This window comes from Drosophila guanche, unplaced genomic scaffold, assembly GCF_900245975.1.
Source record: "Drosophila guanche unplaced genomic scaffold, DGUA_6, whole genome shotgun sequence".
NCBI classification, from domain to species: domain Eukaryota; kingdom Metazoa; phylum Arthropoda; class Insecta; order Diptera; family Drosophilidae; genus Drosophila; species Drosophila guanche.
In genome coordinates, this window is record NW_022995743.1 from 10,623,894 (window position 1) to 10,637,027 (window position 13,134).

The 13,134-nt window shown below is 52.4% G+C and overlaps 5 protein-coding genes across 5 annotated transcripts; 4 read left to right on the plus strand and 1 right to left on the minus strand.

The window, feature by feature from the left end:
• The first annotated feature begins 362 nt into the window (after positions 1–362).
• On the plus strand, positions 363–1,655 carry LOC117590053 (epimerase family protein SDR39U1). The gene is made up of 4 exons (XM_034282376.1): positions 363–509; positions 582–1,024; positions 1,087–1,317; positions 1,384–1,655. Exons 1-4 carry the CDS (start codon positions 488–490, stop codon positions 1,576–1,578), a joined length of 891 nt encoding a protein of 296 aa, XP_034138267.1. The 5' UTR covers positions 363–487; the 3' UTR covers positions 1,579–1,655.
• A 545-nt stretch (positions 1,656–2,200) lies between these two features.
• On the plus strand, positions 2,201–3,124 carry LOC117590061 (general odorant-binding protein 67). Its single transcript, XM_034282387.1, has 3 exons — positions 2,201–2,298; positions 2,383–2,586; positions 2,645–3,124. Exons 1-3 carry the CDS (start codon positions 2,251–2,253, stop codon positions 3,035–3,037), a joined length of 645 nt encoding a protein of 214 aa, XP_034138278.1. The 5' UTR covers positions 2,201–2,250; the 3' UTR covers positions 3,038–3,124.
• Positions 3,125–3,300: 176 nt separating this feature from the next.
• LOC117591972 lies at positions 3,301–4,428 on the plus strand. Its single transcript, XM_034285407.1, has 2 exons — positions 3,301–3,672; positions 3,731–4,428. Exons 1-2 carry the CDS (start codon positions 3,306–3,308, stop codon positions 4,372–4,374), a joined length of 1,011 nt encoding a protein of 336 aa, XP_034141298.1. The 5' UTR covers positions 3,301–3,305; the 3' UTR covers positions 4,375–4,428.
• LOC117591971 (adenylate cyclase, terminal-differentiation specific) lies at positions 4,404–6,262 on the minus strand. The gene is made up of 3 exons (XM_034285406.1): positions 6,082–6,262; positions 5,454–5,637; positions 4,404–5,383 (listed from the first exon to the last, which is right to left on the minus strand). Exons 1-3 carry the CDS (start codon positions 6,149–6,151, stop codon positions 4,516–4,518), a joined length of 1,122 nt encoding a protein of 373 aa, XP_034141297.1. The 5' UTR covers positions 6,152–6,262; the 3' UTR covers positions 4,404–4,515.
• A 547-nt stretch (positions 6,263–6,809) lies between these two features.
• Positions 6,810–13,072, plus strand: LOC117578741 (nucleoporin NUP188 homolog). The gene is made up of 8 exons (XM_034264406.1): positions 6,810–6,956; positions 7,017–8,254; positions 8,305–8,414; positions 8,472–9,436; positions 9,501–11,556; positions 11,624–11,778; positions 11,833–12,046; positions 12,109–13,072. Exons 1-8 carry the CDS (start codon positions 6,931–6,933, stop codon positions 12,991–12,993), a joined length of 5,649 nt encoding a protein of 1,882 aa, XP_034120297.1. The 5' UTR covers positions 6,810–6,930; the 3' UTR covers positions 12,994–13,072.
• Positions 13,073–13,134: the final 62 nt, after the last annotated feature.

Sequence of the window (13,134 nt, forward strand, 5' to 3'; positions counted from 1 at the left end):
AAACGTAGCGTTTATTTAATTTTTTTTTTTCTAACCCTTTCAGCTAAAACGTTATTTTGTTAACAATTCAATAAAAGAAGTCATGAAGAGTATGCCTATCTTGTGGGGAATGTATTGTACAATCGTAGAAAATTGTGGTTCCACTGCTGAGAGTCTAAGTTGGATGGCAATATTAAACAGAATATTAAAATCGAGTAAATATGACCGAGACCGATTAACCTTCTGTCGACCAATGGGTGTTTAAGTGCAAACAAAAAAATTAATAAAACTTTAAAGTTTTTAACGCAGTTTAGCTGAATGAAACGGTGCCCATTCGAATTTATTCGTAAACAGGGGGGACGGTTGGCCACAATAAACATTTAAAAGCAGTTTTATTTCGCAAATTTGGACAAACTGCTTACCTATTTAAAAGGCGGGCGTTCAGTGTGTTAATTTTGAACAGTCACTCGGAAGCAGCAAAAAAAAAATAATAATAATAATTGCGTAAATGTCTAAACATACGCTGATAGGTAGGTTCAATTTTGAGCCCAGGACGTGTAGCCAGGTGAATTAATCACCGTTCTTGGTTATCCTGGTGTCAGGTGGCGGCACGGGCTTCATTGGCAAGAACTTGTCCAAGCACCTGTCCCTCAAGGGCTATGACGTCACTGTCATTTCCCGCATGCCGGGGCCCAAGCGCATCACCTGGCACGAACTGGAGAAGAATGGCATACCGAACAGCGTGAACTCCGTGGTCAATGTCACTGGCCAGAATGTATTGGATCCGTCACGCCGCTGGACGCCCGGCTTCCAGCAGAACGTGTGGAACTCGCGCATCAACTCGTCCAAGGCACTTGCGAACGCCCTGACCGCCGCCCCGCAGGTCACTTCATTTGTGAACCTCTGCGGCGTGAGCCACTACCAACCATCCGCCTCGAAGATCTACACAGAGGACGACAAGGTCGAGAGCTACGACTACATGTCAAGACTGTGTGTGGCCTGGGAGGCGGCAGCACACACTAGAGGCGAGCACGACTGCAAGCGTGTAAGTGGACAGGTGGCTCCTATGGACTTTCCATTTCTGATATCTGTTTTGTTTTCCTTCAGGCCATTGTGCGTACGGGGGTAGTGGTTGGACTTGGCGGCGGCATGATCGAGTCCATTTGGTTGCCCTTCAAGCTGGGCGTTGGTGGTCCCCTAGGTAGTGGTCAGCAGATTATGCCCTGGATACACATGCTGGATCTGTGCAACCTCATACAGCACATCATGGAGAAGCGTGAGTCGGGCGTGTTCAATGGCGTTGCTCCGGACATAGTCACCAGCAAGGAGTTCTCCAAGGCAAGCAATTCTTGGTTTCCATTCGACATTCGACATTCAATTTCTAACTATTTTCTCTTGTCTCAGGCCTTTGCCAGAGCGCTGAACCGACCCTGCCTCTTCAATGTGCCCGAGTTTGTGGTCCATGCGATTTTTGGCAAGGAGCGAGCGTCGCTTCTACTGAGCGGTGCCAAAATTAAACCCAAGAAGGCGCTCGCCTCTGGTTTCCAGTTCAAATATCCCACGGCCAAGGCGGCTTGTGAGCAGCTGGTGGAAAAGTGAAGAGGATTTGCCTCAAATGTGCTTAAGTTCGAGGAACCCAAACCCTCCTGTTCCCTTATGTTATATAGAATAGCAAATGAAAATTAAAACCAATTTCTGCCCAGCGCAGAGCCATGAATCATCCCAAGATAATGGGCCTTGAAAAATCCCATTTAATTTGTTTACTCATTAGTTTTTGGCACCCATGTTTTGTTGTCACTATTGACTTAATTTATTTCATAAAAGAGTTAATCGATCTAATGGCAGGTACGTCATGTGCCCCCGCCGCGAACTATTCTCATGGATCCATTAGATAATCTTCGCTTTTGGGCGGAACATTGCGGCTCGTGTCTGTCTCCAAGAAAATTACCCTCTAAAATGAAATGGGCGGGTGTGAATGAATAATGCGAGATTAATCGGAGCCCTTGGCTGTTTTTGGCCAATTGAAATAATTACGAAATAAAAAGGGAACAAAAAAATTGCCAGAATTGTCAAATAAAAAGCTTAATTGACTTGCACACGCCGCAGGGCAATCGCTACACGAATCGCCGCGAAAATACATACACACATAATTATAACCATCAATCTGTAGTAAATGATCGCTTTTTTGCTGCACCCTACCCGTACCTTCTATAAATTCATGACTCCAATCAGGTCGGAGCTCAGTATAGTTTGAAGCTGCTAAATCGCAAAATGCTGCACAGGTCACAGCTTTTACTGGTCGTGGTCGGGTTCTGCCTGGTATGTCCATGATGACTGTACCCAGTCGAGTGTTCAAGCACGCGATGGAGAGCTAACGAGCTCTGCTCCCAAATCTATTAACAGAACGCAGCCGCTTCAGGGGATGTCGACTGCAGCAAGCGGCCGAAGTTTGTCGATCCGAGGACCTGTTGCCCCATGCCGGATTTCATCACCGCGGAGCTGAAGGAGAAGTGCAATGCGTCCGATGTGACACCTCCACCAAGGCCCACCGATGCGAGCGGTTCGTTCGAGAGCAAACGTCGTCACCACCATCCCCATCCACCACCGGTAAGCATCCAAACCCCCCACAGGAGACACCCAACTGATTCGATTGCACACCTTTCAGTGCCTGATGGAGTGCATCTTCAATGAGACGGGCATCTATCAGAACCGGCATCTGGACGAGAGCAAGCTAGAGGCCTACGTCACGGTGGTTTTTGCAGACAGCACGGATCTCCAGAATGTTGCCACGCAGGCGTTCGTCAGCTGTGCCGAGAAGGTGGCTGATTTCGAGGCCAAGCTGAGTGCCGAGCTGCGTCCACGTCCCTCTCCGCCGCCGGGCATGCCCATCTGCTCCCACGATGCCGGCCACCTGATGGGCTGTGTGTTCAAGAATCTGATGAAAAACTGCCCCGACTCCATAAGGAACGATGCCCAAGAGTGCACCGATATGCGCGAGTTCTTTACCAACTGCAAGGGACCTCGCGGTGGGCCACCCTTCTTCTCCGAGAAGGTCTAGACTCTCAGGCAAGGCGGGACAACTAATGTCCTCCACCCAACAATAATTTTAGGGCACGCGACCCAATAAATTTTAAAGCTCAACGCATTCCTTGTGCCACTTATCTCAATGTTGCACGTCTGGGCGCGCAATGAATCAGAAAATTAGATTTCCTCAAAGCAATTTGCTTGCAGCGCGCGCATGTGCGAGTCGGCGGCGAACCACTTTATCCTTGGAAGCTGCTAGGCAAAGGATTCATTCAAGTTGCGTCCGGTGGCGGGTAAAGAACATGGAGAAGGAGCTGGAACAGTTCTTGGGAGATTGCCGGAGGCAGCAGTTTAGTGCCAAGGAAATGCACACCATATGCCAACCTCTGATCTGGCAGATACGACGAGCCAAAGCGCAGCGATGGCTGCTCCTGTTGCTGCCTATGTTGCTGGTTTATCTGCTTTGGATGTACTGCGATGCCTTTGCCTGGTGGCTGAGCGCTTTCGGCAGGCTGCTGCTTGTCCAGCTGCTGCCCTACTGGGACTGGACACCACACTACCAAGGAAAGTGCCTCATACCGCGTGGCGAGCAGCGTGTGGCGGAGCAGGGTCCAGCTCTGGGCAGGCATGAGACTCTGTGGGAGAACTGCGTACTCTGCGAGTCGCTGGGTGAGCTGTGGGAGGGGAAAACGAAGCTTTAAGTCTCATCCTTCTTATTCCCTTATAGAGGGCATAGCCACCACATCCAATGTCAGCTACTCCATGCTGGAGTCGAAGTTCCTGGAGCGCGGCCTGCCCGTCATTGTCACCGATGTCGATCTGGAAACGGATCTGGACAGCCTGCTGTGGCTCATAAATGAATCAGCGCCAGAGCTGATCTCCAGCGAGCCCTGCGACGTGTCCAGCAATCTTCTGCTGAGAAAGCTCTTTAGCGTGGATGCGGCTCTGCAGAAGATTCGCTCACTCCAGGCCCAACCATCGACTCGCTGGCATCTGCAGTTGCGCAACTGCCAGCGGAGGGCGGTGAAGGCCTCGAGGCTCTATTTCAAGCGGCCCTACTTCTATCCCCTGCACCTGGAGCCGTACTACTCCAGCTGGCTGCTGATATCCCACCAGCAGCAGCGACCGCAGGCGGAGATCGATGTGCGTGGCTTGATCTTTGTGCAGCAGCTAAGCGGACACTTTGAGCTGGAGCTGCGGCCCAAAAATCCGTGCAACGATGGCCTGTGTCCCAGTCTAAGGATGCGCCTCAACGCAGGCGAGGCTTTGGTCTTCTCCACCGACTTGTGGCTGCTCAGCTATGGCCTGCAAAAGCCCAACCCAAAGCAGAGTTCCATTGCCAGCATTTTCGAGGTTGATTGGCAGTTGTAGATCGAAGTTGTATTCAACTGTTGAATATCTGGAATATAGTTTGCCGAAATTGTATTTACACATGACCAGGATACACTCAGAAGGAGGCTACACATCAATTCAATTAAAGATACACAACTACAGGGGGGAAGAAGTAGGGATCTAAGCACGTCGGCACTTGGCTTCGACGAGCTTTTGTAGGGTGCCCGTCAGACTGTTTATGGCATCGATTTTCATCCGCTCGATGCGCTCCTGCTGCACCATGGACATCTTCTGGATCTGCACCTGCTCTCGCTGCAGACTGCGCTGCAGATCAATCTTCTCACGCTCCACATCCAGCTTGCGCTCGAAGTAATCCTTCCACCAGATATCGTCAGTCAGTGGCTGGCCCTGTGACGGGGCCATGTCAAACATCTTTCCATTGATGGCCTCCAGCTGCTGGCTGCTGTCGTTGGTGCGTTCCGCTTCGGCGGCCTGCTCCTGGTCCGCATCGTACTCGAGCTTCGGCTGACGCACCTCGGACAGACTGTTGCTGCTGTCCTCGTCGAACTCGTCGTTGGACTTGCTATCCTGATTCATTTGCTCCTGCAGCAGCACCTGATCCACGGGCGTAATGTACGGCTGTCCCTCCTTCAGCAGCGTGATCTGTGGGGTTCCGGGTTTTGTCTGGAACTGCACTGGATGTTCCGCTTGCGGCTGATGCTGTAGTTGCATCTGTAACTGCTGTTGTGGTTGCTGTTGCAAATGTGGCTGCTGTTCCTGCTGTTTCGATGGCTGTACCTGTGTCTGCTGTGGCTGTGGCGCCGGATTCGACTGCTGCGACATGTCGGCCTTCTTGCCCTGCAAGTACTTGAACATCTCCTCGAAGAACTCCCAGTGGACATAGCCAGACACGTACTTCTTGGTCAGATTCTTATTGTACGTGATGAGGATGTTGTGCCACTTCTTCTGCACCTTGGCCGCGCTGTAGCGGAATCCCAGACGCTGCAATTGGCGCGTGCAGTGCAGCCAGAGGGCAGTTCGCTTCTGCCTGTAAAGCCGGACCTCAATATTAACAAAACATAACCTTTACCAATTACTTGAGTGGAGTGTGTACATACCTGCCCTCCGTGAAGTTGCCCTCCATGGGGCCGCGTATGTGGATGAGAGCTCGCGTTGCATCTGTGGTCCAGGCACGCTCGTATGGGCCACGCCCCAGGCTGTTGGCGCCGCCCGGCAGTTCGGCCTCCTCCAGCAGGCAGTCATCGTCCAGCTCATCCAAGTCGGTGTCGCTGATTTGGTAGGCTGCAAGAGGAAACGGAAATGAAGAAATTACACCACTGCACGAAAAAACAAAACAAAACAAAACAAATACTTGTTGCTTTTGCAACTAGATGGCAGCGCTGGCACACTCTCAGCATCTTTCACCTTCCAGGCACACACACACTCTCTCTCGCTATATCTTATTCTTTGTGTTTGCTTTATCTCTCTCTCTGTGACCTTACCACCCACCACCAGCCCTCATCCTAGCACGGGAATATGCTAGCTCTGGCTGATGGTGCTGCGGTTTAAGTACATCATAGCTGCAGCCTCGCCTCAGCCTCAACACAGACTCTTACCTCGCCTCGCCCACTTGCACACACAAACTTGCAAAGAAAGTTTCGAACTCTATATATAGTATATAGTGCACCGCTATTTACATAAAGTATGTATGTATTGTTTTCTGTTATTGCTGGTATGAGGACTTACGTTCATTGTCGTCCATATTACTATTCCCATTGGATTGCACATTTGCGCCATTCAATTGTATTTGCGCCATTTTAGTTGGTGTCGCTGTTGCCTGTATCACTATGCCACGATTTAAGTATTCAACTTTTTACTCTGACGGCAGCCTGCCTTGGGTGAATTTTAGACCTTTCGCCTGTCAATAGTTTTCTGTTACTAACAGGACATTTGGCTGGCCGCAGCTTCCAGGCAAAAATTTGGAAACTCGCCTCTGCGCCTACTCTCTGTCTCTCTCTGCCTCGCGCTTTGGCATGAGACCCGTATGGCCTCTCTCTCGCCAGCTCAGATCTGTGGTGTGGAAGCTGCAGCTAGAGAAACAGCATAGTGTGCGGCGTGCGAGTATCTAGACCAGCGCTGGGCTGTGGGTGGGTGGGTCGTGGGAGGTTCAGCATCTGCGCACTCTGCACACCTTGGCAGGTCTTTAAGCAGCAGCAGCCACCCTGTTTACGTAAAGATAAGATGGAATGTCTAACATAAATAGTTCTAGAGAGGTTATTCTATTCTAGTAACTATTTAATTGCTAACTACTATCTAAAACGTTTACATCCATGGAATGGACAAATTTTCCTTCTTCGTGGCCTGCATTTTAGTTATTCTTTGCTGGTGCCTACTGTATCATAAATATTTATCTTTTCAAACGGTAACGAGCATCATATCATGACAGCACTCATATCGATATATCGATAGCTGGTTGTAGCTGTCTGGCAGCCCGCGTGCTGCCAAGTGGCAGCACGCAAAGCCGAGAATTCGCGCGTGGAAATTCTTGTTTTGTTTACAATCTTATAATTTAGGTATTAGGCGAGAGCAAAGAAAATGCCCATCGTGGAGAAGTATGTCATGTAAGTGCTAGTAACCCTCTTGTGTCGGATCCAATCAATTAATGCGGCTGTCGCCTGCAGCAAAGACTGGAAGCGCCTGTGGCAAATGGTGTCGGGCATCCACCATGAAACTCCACAGGCCATGGTGCGGGAGGAGCTGATGAGCGTATGCAGTGAACTACAGGCCGGCGTGCTGCACTTCAAGCCCAAGAGCGCATCCGACGTCCAGCTGGAGGCTCTTCTGAGAGACAAGAAGCAGGAGAAGCTGCTGTCGTTCACAGAGCGCCTGCAGGATCTGCTCAACATCGAGTCGGCACAGTGCTGGGAGATATTATGCTACTATCTGACTCAAGAGTACCGCGGCTCCGCCAGTCTGCTGACCCAGCTGATATCCACAGAGACATCTATGGCCAAGCTACTTGCGGATATTAGTCACTACTACTCGCTGGAGCGCATGATCGTGCTGAAGATTGTGAAGAACCTGATAGTGTTCTACAATGTGCAAAACCACCCGTACCACAAGGAGTACCGCGAAGTGGTGGACAAGCTGACGCTGACTCGTCTGCGGGACTCGTACCTCGATCAGCTGGAGAGTCTGATCGATGAGCAGCCACCGCGAAAGCTGGCGGCGGGCGAATGCTTCTACTCCACCGACAGTCTGAAGGCTTGGTCCGAGCGAAACTCGCGCGAGATCAAGGAAGTGCTGCATATCCTTCTGCTGATGACCGAGCACCTGCCGATGGGGCTGGAGCAGATCAAAAGGCTCTTTTCGGTATTCAAGCAGCACTCTTTCGGTCGCACGCACAAGACCCTGAACGAGGGCAATGCCTACCATCAGCAATTAATGCGGAGTCTCACCTACTCGGAGATGGCGCTACTGCTGAGGTGCCTGGACTTCGAGGAGCCCCGCCAACACGGCGAACTCATTGAGCAACTAGTCGAATGCCTCGATGTGGACATAACCAGCATGTACCACAGGCAGGAACACGGACCGCTCCTGCTCTTCTGGATGCTCATGCGTTTGCGTGGCACCAACGACGCCGATGATGCATCCAGTTTGCTCCGGTGCCGACATCTTGGCAAGCGTGCCGTTGATCTCAAATGCTTTGTCGAGCTCCATTCGATTGTCACACATCCGATGTTCTCGGACGACAGTCTGCTGTCACGGATTGTGCGCAAGACCGTCTACAACCAGGTGGGATACATGTGCGATCTCTTCGACGGTGACGGCAGCTGTGCCCGCTACGAGGGCATCTACGAGTTGCTATACGAACTGCTGTCCTGGCCTCAGCTGGCCAAGGATTTCTGCAGTCGTGAAGGTTCGTATTCGAAGTGCATTTCGAGGATTTTGTTAACCTTTCGCTTGCAGAGACTGGTGCGCGTTCGCTCTACACAACTCTTTTGGAGAACTTTCCTCTGGACTTTACTAATCTGGCCAAGTTGGGAAAGGCACTGACCAAAGGAGGACAACGAAACTATGTAAGACATGCGAGCAGTGGTTTGGTTTATCAATTCTATAAATATTTGTATATTTAGATCAAGAAGCAGCTGGAGTCTTTGCCCATACTCGCGCTCATGTACGACGAGAGGGAGCACAAACTGAACGAAGTGGGCACGGATGACTTTGAGCTGACCGCCAGCGTTCGTCCGTATCCGCGCATAGACTTCACCATACCCGCGGGCACCAGCTGCACGGCCGTGCAACATCCCACGGGCTGCTACATGCACTTCCGCACGGAAGTAAATTTCTTCGACTCGTTGCACCACGAGATGAACTGCCTGCTGAAGGAGACGGGCCATTTGCACGGCGATTTCGAGACCAACGATCGCATTCGTCGCGTGGAGGCGGGCCTGAAGTTCCTCGAGTGCGCCGTGCAGTGCACGCAATCGGTTGAGGGCATCAGTGCCGAGATGGTGCATCCCACCGAGATGTGCATTGATCTGCTGAACAAATTCAAGACGGTGCAGTGCCCCCCCGTGGGCCTGTTGTCTACATGCCTCAACGTTTGCACGGCGCTGCTGCCGCTGGTGGACGAAGAGATATTCGCGCGCGTCAGCAATTTGGGCATTCTGCCCAGCATTTCGGATGGATCGGTGGCTGATTACAAGGTCTATGCCAGTGGCAGTGCCTCCTGCTTTCAGGCGCGCTTTCTTGGCTGCATCATAGACAATGTGGAGAAGAAGCTCGAGCGCTACGACTTTCTGCTCGCCTACCTGTCCTTCCTGCGCACCTACACGAAGCTCAAACGCAATCGCTACACGCAGGTCGAGCTGCCCGGCCTGATCTTCGTGCTACACGACGTCTTTCCCCACGTGCATGCCTGGCACTTTAGGTCGGATCAAGACAAGAACAAGATCTACTTTGAGATTCTCAGCTACATCTGCGACATCCTCGACCTAGTCAGCACCGGCAGTGCGCCGCGCAGCAAGGACCGTGAGCTCCTCCTCAAGGTGTGCATCTACTCGCTGCTGAATCTGGAAAACGGAATGATTCTCCTCAGGTAAGTTTTTCCTTTCATTTCGGACTGAATATTACTTTATTAACTCTCTAATTTTTTTGGTTAGGTTTGTGGGCGTGGGCAATTCGTATTTGCAGAACTCCATGGAGCTGGAGACGAACTGGATGCAGCAGCAGCCGCAGGGCATCATGATGCTGGTGCGCCTCTCGATGCGCATTCTGATGCAGCTGTTGCGGCTGAAGGGCACAGTGTATGGGGACCACGAGTCACTCTCTCCGCTGGAGGCCTTGATATACACACAGCCGAAGCAGCGGGACACGCTGCGCATCATTTCTACGGTGTGCAGTTATATGAGCAACATCTTTGACAGATTGCTGCCCATCCTGTCGTGCCGCCTGCTTAAGCGCATTGCCTTGGAGTTCAACATGTCCCTGCTGGCCTGCCTCGACATGGAGCCCGACCAGATCCGGCTGACCTTCATACAGAAGCTGCCGGACGAGCTGGAGAGCGACTCGATCAAGATAGCCATTCTGGAGCTGGTGGATGCCTGCATAGCCAAGCAGCCGGGCGTAACCGAGGCCTTTTTCAAAGTGAACTACGGCCAGGACAAGAGCTCGCGCTCGTTCTTCGGAAAGGAGTGCCAGCCGACCATTGGCGAGAGCATCGTCACCTACATGCGGGAGTTCCTCGATGCCCTCGAGCAGGAGCCGCTCACCATACAACAGGCACTGCCCCGCAAGATCATGAACATCATGCACTCGCTGTGGAAGCACAACCTCCAGATGCTGGTCAGCGACCTGCTGAAGCAATCGAAGTTCTGGCAAAAGCTATGCTCGCCGCTCCTCGGTCAGTTTGAGCCGAACATCCGCGTTTACACGCAGATCCTCAACATCGTGTCCATCGAAGTCTACACGTGCAACGGGGAGAATGCCGGCCTCAAGGAAGTGCTGACCAAGTTCTTTGAGATCAAACACTTTGGACAGTGGCTCAAGTATGTCTTTGACATACCCAAGGTGCCCGCCGTTGTTACCTCGAGCTCCGACGAGCTGCCGGACTGGATTTGCTGCCTGCAGGCGTTCAAGGATCTGATTGTCATAATGCTGAAGAAGCAGCCAAAGCTCATGAGCATCCCGGAGCCACAGTTCAAGCTGATGTCCAACAAGTGCCTGACCGTGCTGGTCGATCGCTCGCATTACCTGGAGGACATGCGTCCGTTTATAATGCTTGCAGAGCTTTATGTATTCATTTTGCTGAAGCTGAATCACTCGTACACAAACAGCGACAAGGAGGACGAAGAGCTGATGGAGCACCTGCTGCAGCTGATGAGCCGCATCTGCTCCTGCTACGAGGATCTGCACGTGCGCGCCAAGGAGGCCTGCCTGGCCATCATCACCAAGAGCGCTCACCTCTACACGCGTCTGCTCATCCGCGACTCATCCATATCGTTGCGTTTCCTCAACTCTGTGGTCAGCATCATCTGCTCTGAGTTGCAGAGCATGGAGAACTCGGTCAGTCTGGACAGGCGGCAGTCGGTGGAGAGTACGGAGAGCACGGGATCCACCAACTCGTTGATTCTGTGCCTCAATCTGCTCAAGACCGTCGCCACGACATTTCACAGCGAAGGACCCGGCAACTGGGATCTGCCCTTTGTGTCCGTACGCCTGTTCCAACGTCTTCTGCGCTGCATCGGCCACACGCTGCCGCTGCACAACAAGCATGTGCTCACCGTTCACCTGCTGGACGTCCTCATCGTATTCGCCAAGAGCCATTGCTCCGTGGAATTTCTGCACTGCGACATCGGTGAGTACTTGTGGCTGAGCCTGAAGCCGCCCCGCGAACTCGTTCAGGCCAAATACGAATTCAACAAGCCCACGGCGGACGCCGAAAGCTGGACCCCCGAGCACTGGTGGCCTGTCTATGCCCGGGGCATTGAGCTTGTGAATATAATCTACGACAAACACAAGGCTTGCTTTCTGAAAACTGCCCTACAATTTGTGGGCATACACGAGGTGTATCTGGTGGATGCCATGCTGCTGAGTAAGCAGTCACTGGAGCCGGCTGCCATGCAGCTGATCAAGGCCACCGTCTCACTGGTGGCCAGCCTGACGGAGCACCACAAGGAGTGGGCGCAGGAGCACAAAACGTCGCTCATGAATATAATGGTGAGCAGAGTGTGCCGCATTTCGAAACTGACTTGACCTTGACCCATCTTATCTTCTGTCCTTGTAGCGTGCAATGCAGAGCCTGCTGTGCCACGTCTCCACCCTGTTCCACCAACAGCGCAATCTGAAGTGTCTACTGGCCGGCAGACACTGCCAACTGGAGATCATACGCAGCACTGCAGCTATTGTCATTGACGATGACCTCATCTCCGCTTGCAACGAGTGAGTTGTGACTGTCTTGTGGATAATTTGGATATATTTTTGATACACCCGCAGCCTCACGGACATCATCATCTTCTGTGTAAAGTCGCTGCTCCAGTTCAGCCCCGACTTGATGGAACTAATCTGCTCCAGCGTCTACGAGCCGTACAAATGGTCACCGCTGCTCGACGTGAAGTTCGGAGCACCCAAGCTGAGCGAGGAAAATGTAACGCTCACCTTTAGCATGATCCTCAACCTGGTCAGCATTTATGTGAAGGCCCTCAATATGGTATGCTGCCTGCCCTGCCCTGTCCTTGTGCGCATAAATCACTCATCTCTTTGAATCCACAGCAAAATCATGGCTTCAGCGAGGTGCCCCTTAACATCCTGCCCAATGTCAGCCATGAGGTTGGCGAGGTGGCGGACATGGAGAGCGCGTCAATGCTGCAGACCAACCGGACCTTCTCCAAGACCATGTCGAGCACCTCCATTGTATCCGCCAGCTGTCCCGCCAGCGAGCTGCTCTCGAACATGGACAGCCACCTCTGCCTGCTGGCCCTGGAGCACTTGCTCATGTTTGTGGCGTCGCAGGGCATTTACATTATTCGCTCCGCAGAGCTGGAGCCGCGCTGGAAGCAGATTGTGCGGCGGGATATCAGCAACGAACTCCTCTGCTTCCATGAGTTTGTGCGTCGCAAAGTGATCGCCGACAGCCGCGACTCGCGTTCCCCCTGGCTGCGACGCAAGCACGGGCTGTTCAAGCTGAACTTCCTGGATCCCACTCGGAGCTCCAGCTCCCCCAGCAGCCGCAGCACCGATGTAGTACGCCGCACCAGCACCGCGCCCGCCAACGAGCTGCGGGTGAATGTGGTCCGACGGCTGCATCTGCAGCAGCAGAATCGCACACCGGCTGCTGGCACGAATAACTTTGATATGACGCGAGAACTTAGTCCAATTCCTGCGGGACACGGTCCGACTGGAGCCCAGCACTTGGCCACTTCTTCCACCCCGCGGCTGGGCATCGACGGCAGCTCCAATGATGGCTCCGGGGAGTTGGGCAGTAGGAAGCGCCTGTATCCGGGCGAACAATTGGATGAACTGTCGGCCCTGGAAGTGCAGTACTTCCCACCTCCGACGGAGCCCGGATTCTGTGAGCAGTCCCAAGTGCAGTTTGTGGAAGAGGACTACCTCAAGCTAATGTCGTTGCTCTTCACTGTGATTCCGACCACTGAATGAGCCATCCATCCGTCGTTGCTTCTGTTTCTCTAGTAAATCTGCAAGTTTCAATAAAGTTTCCACACAGTCACACATCGAATTCACACAAGTATGCGAGTGACGTCATCATGGGCCACGACAAATGCCAAACGTAGACGACGA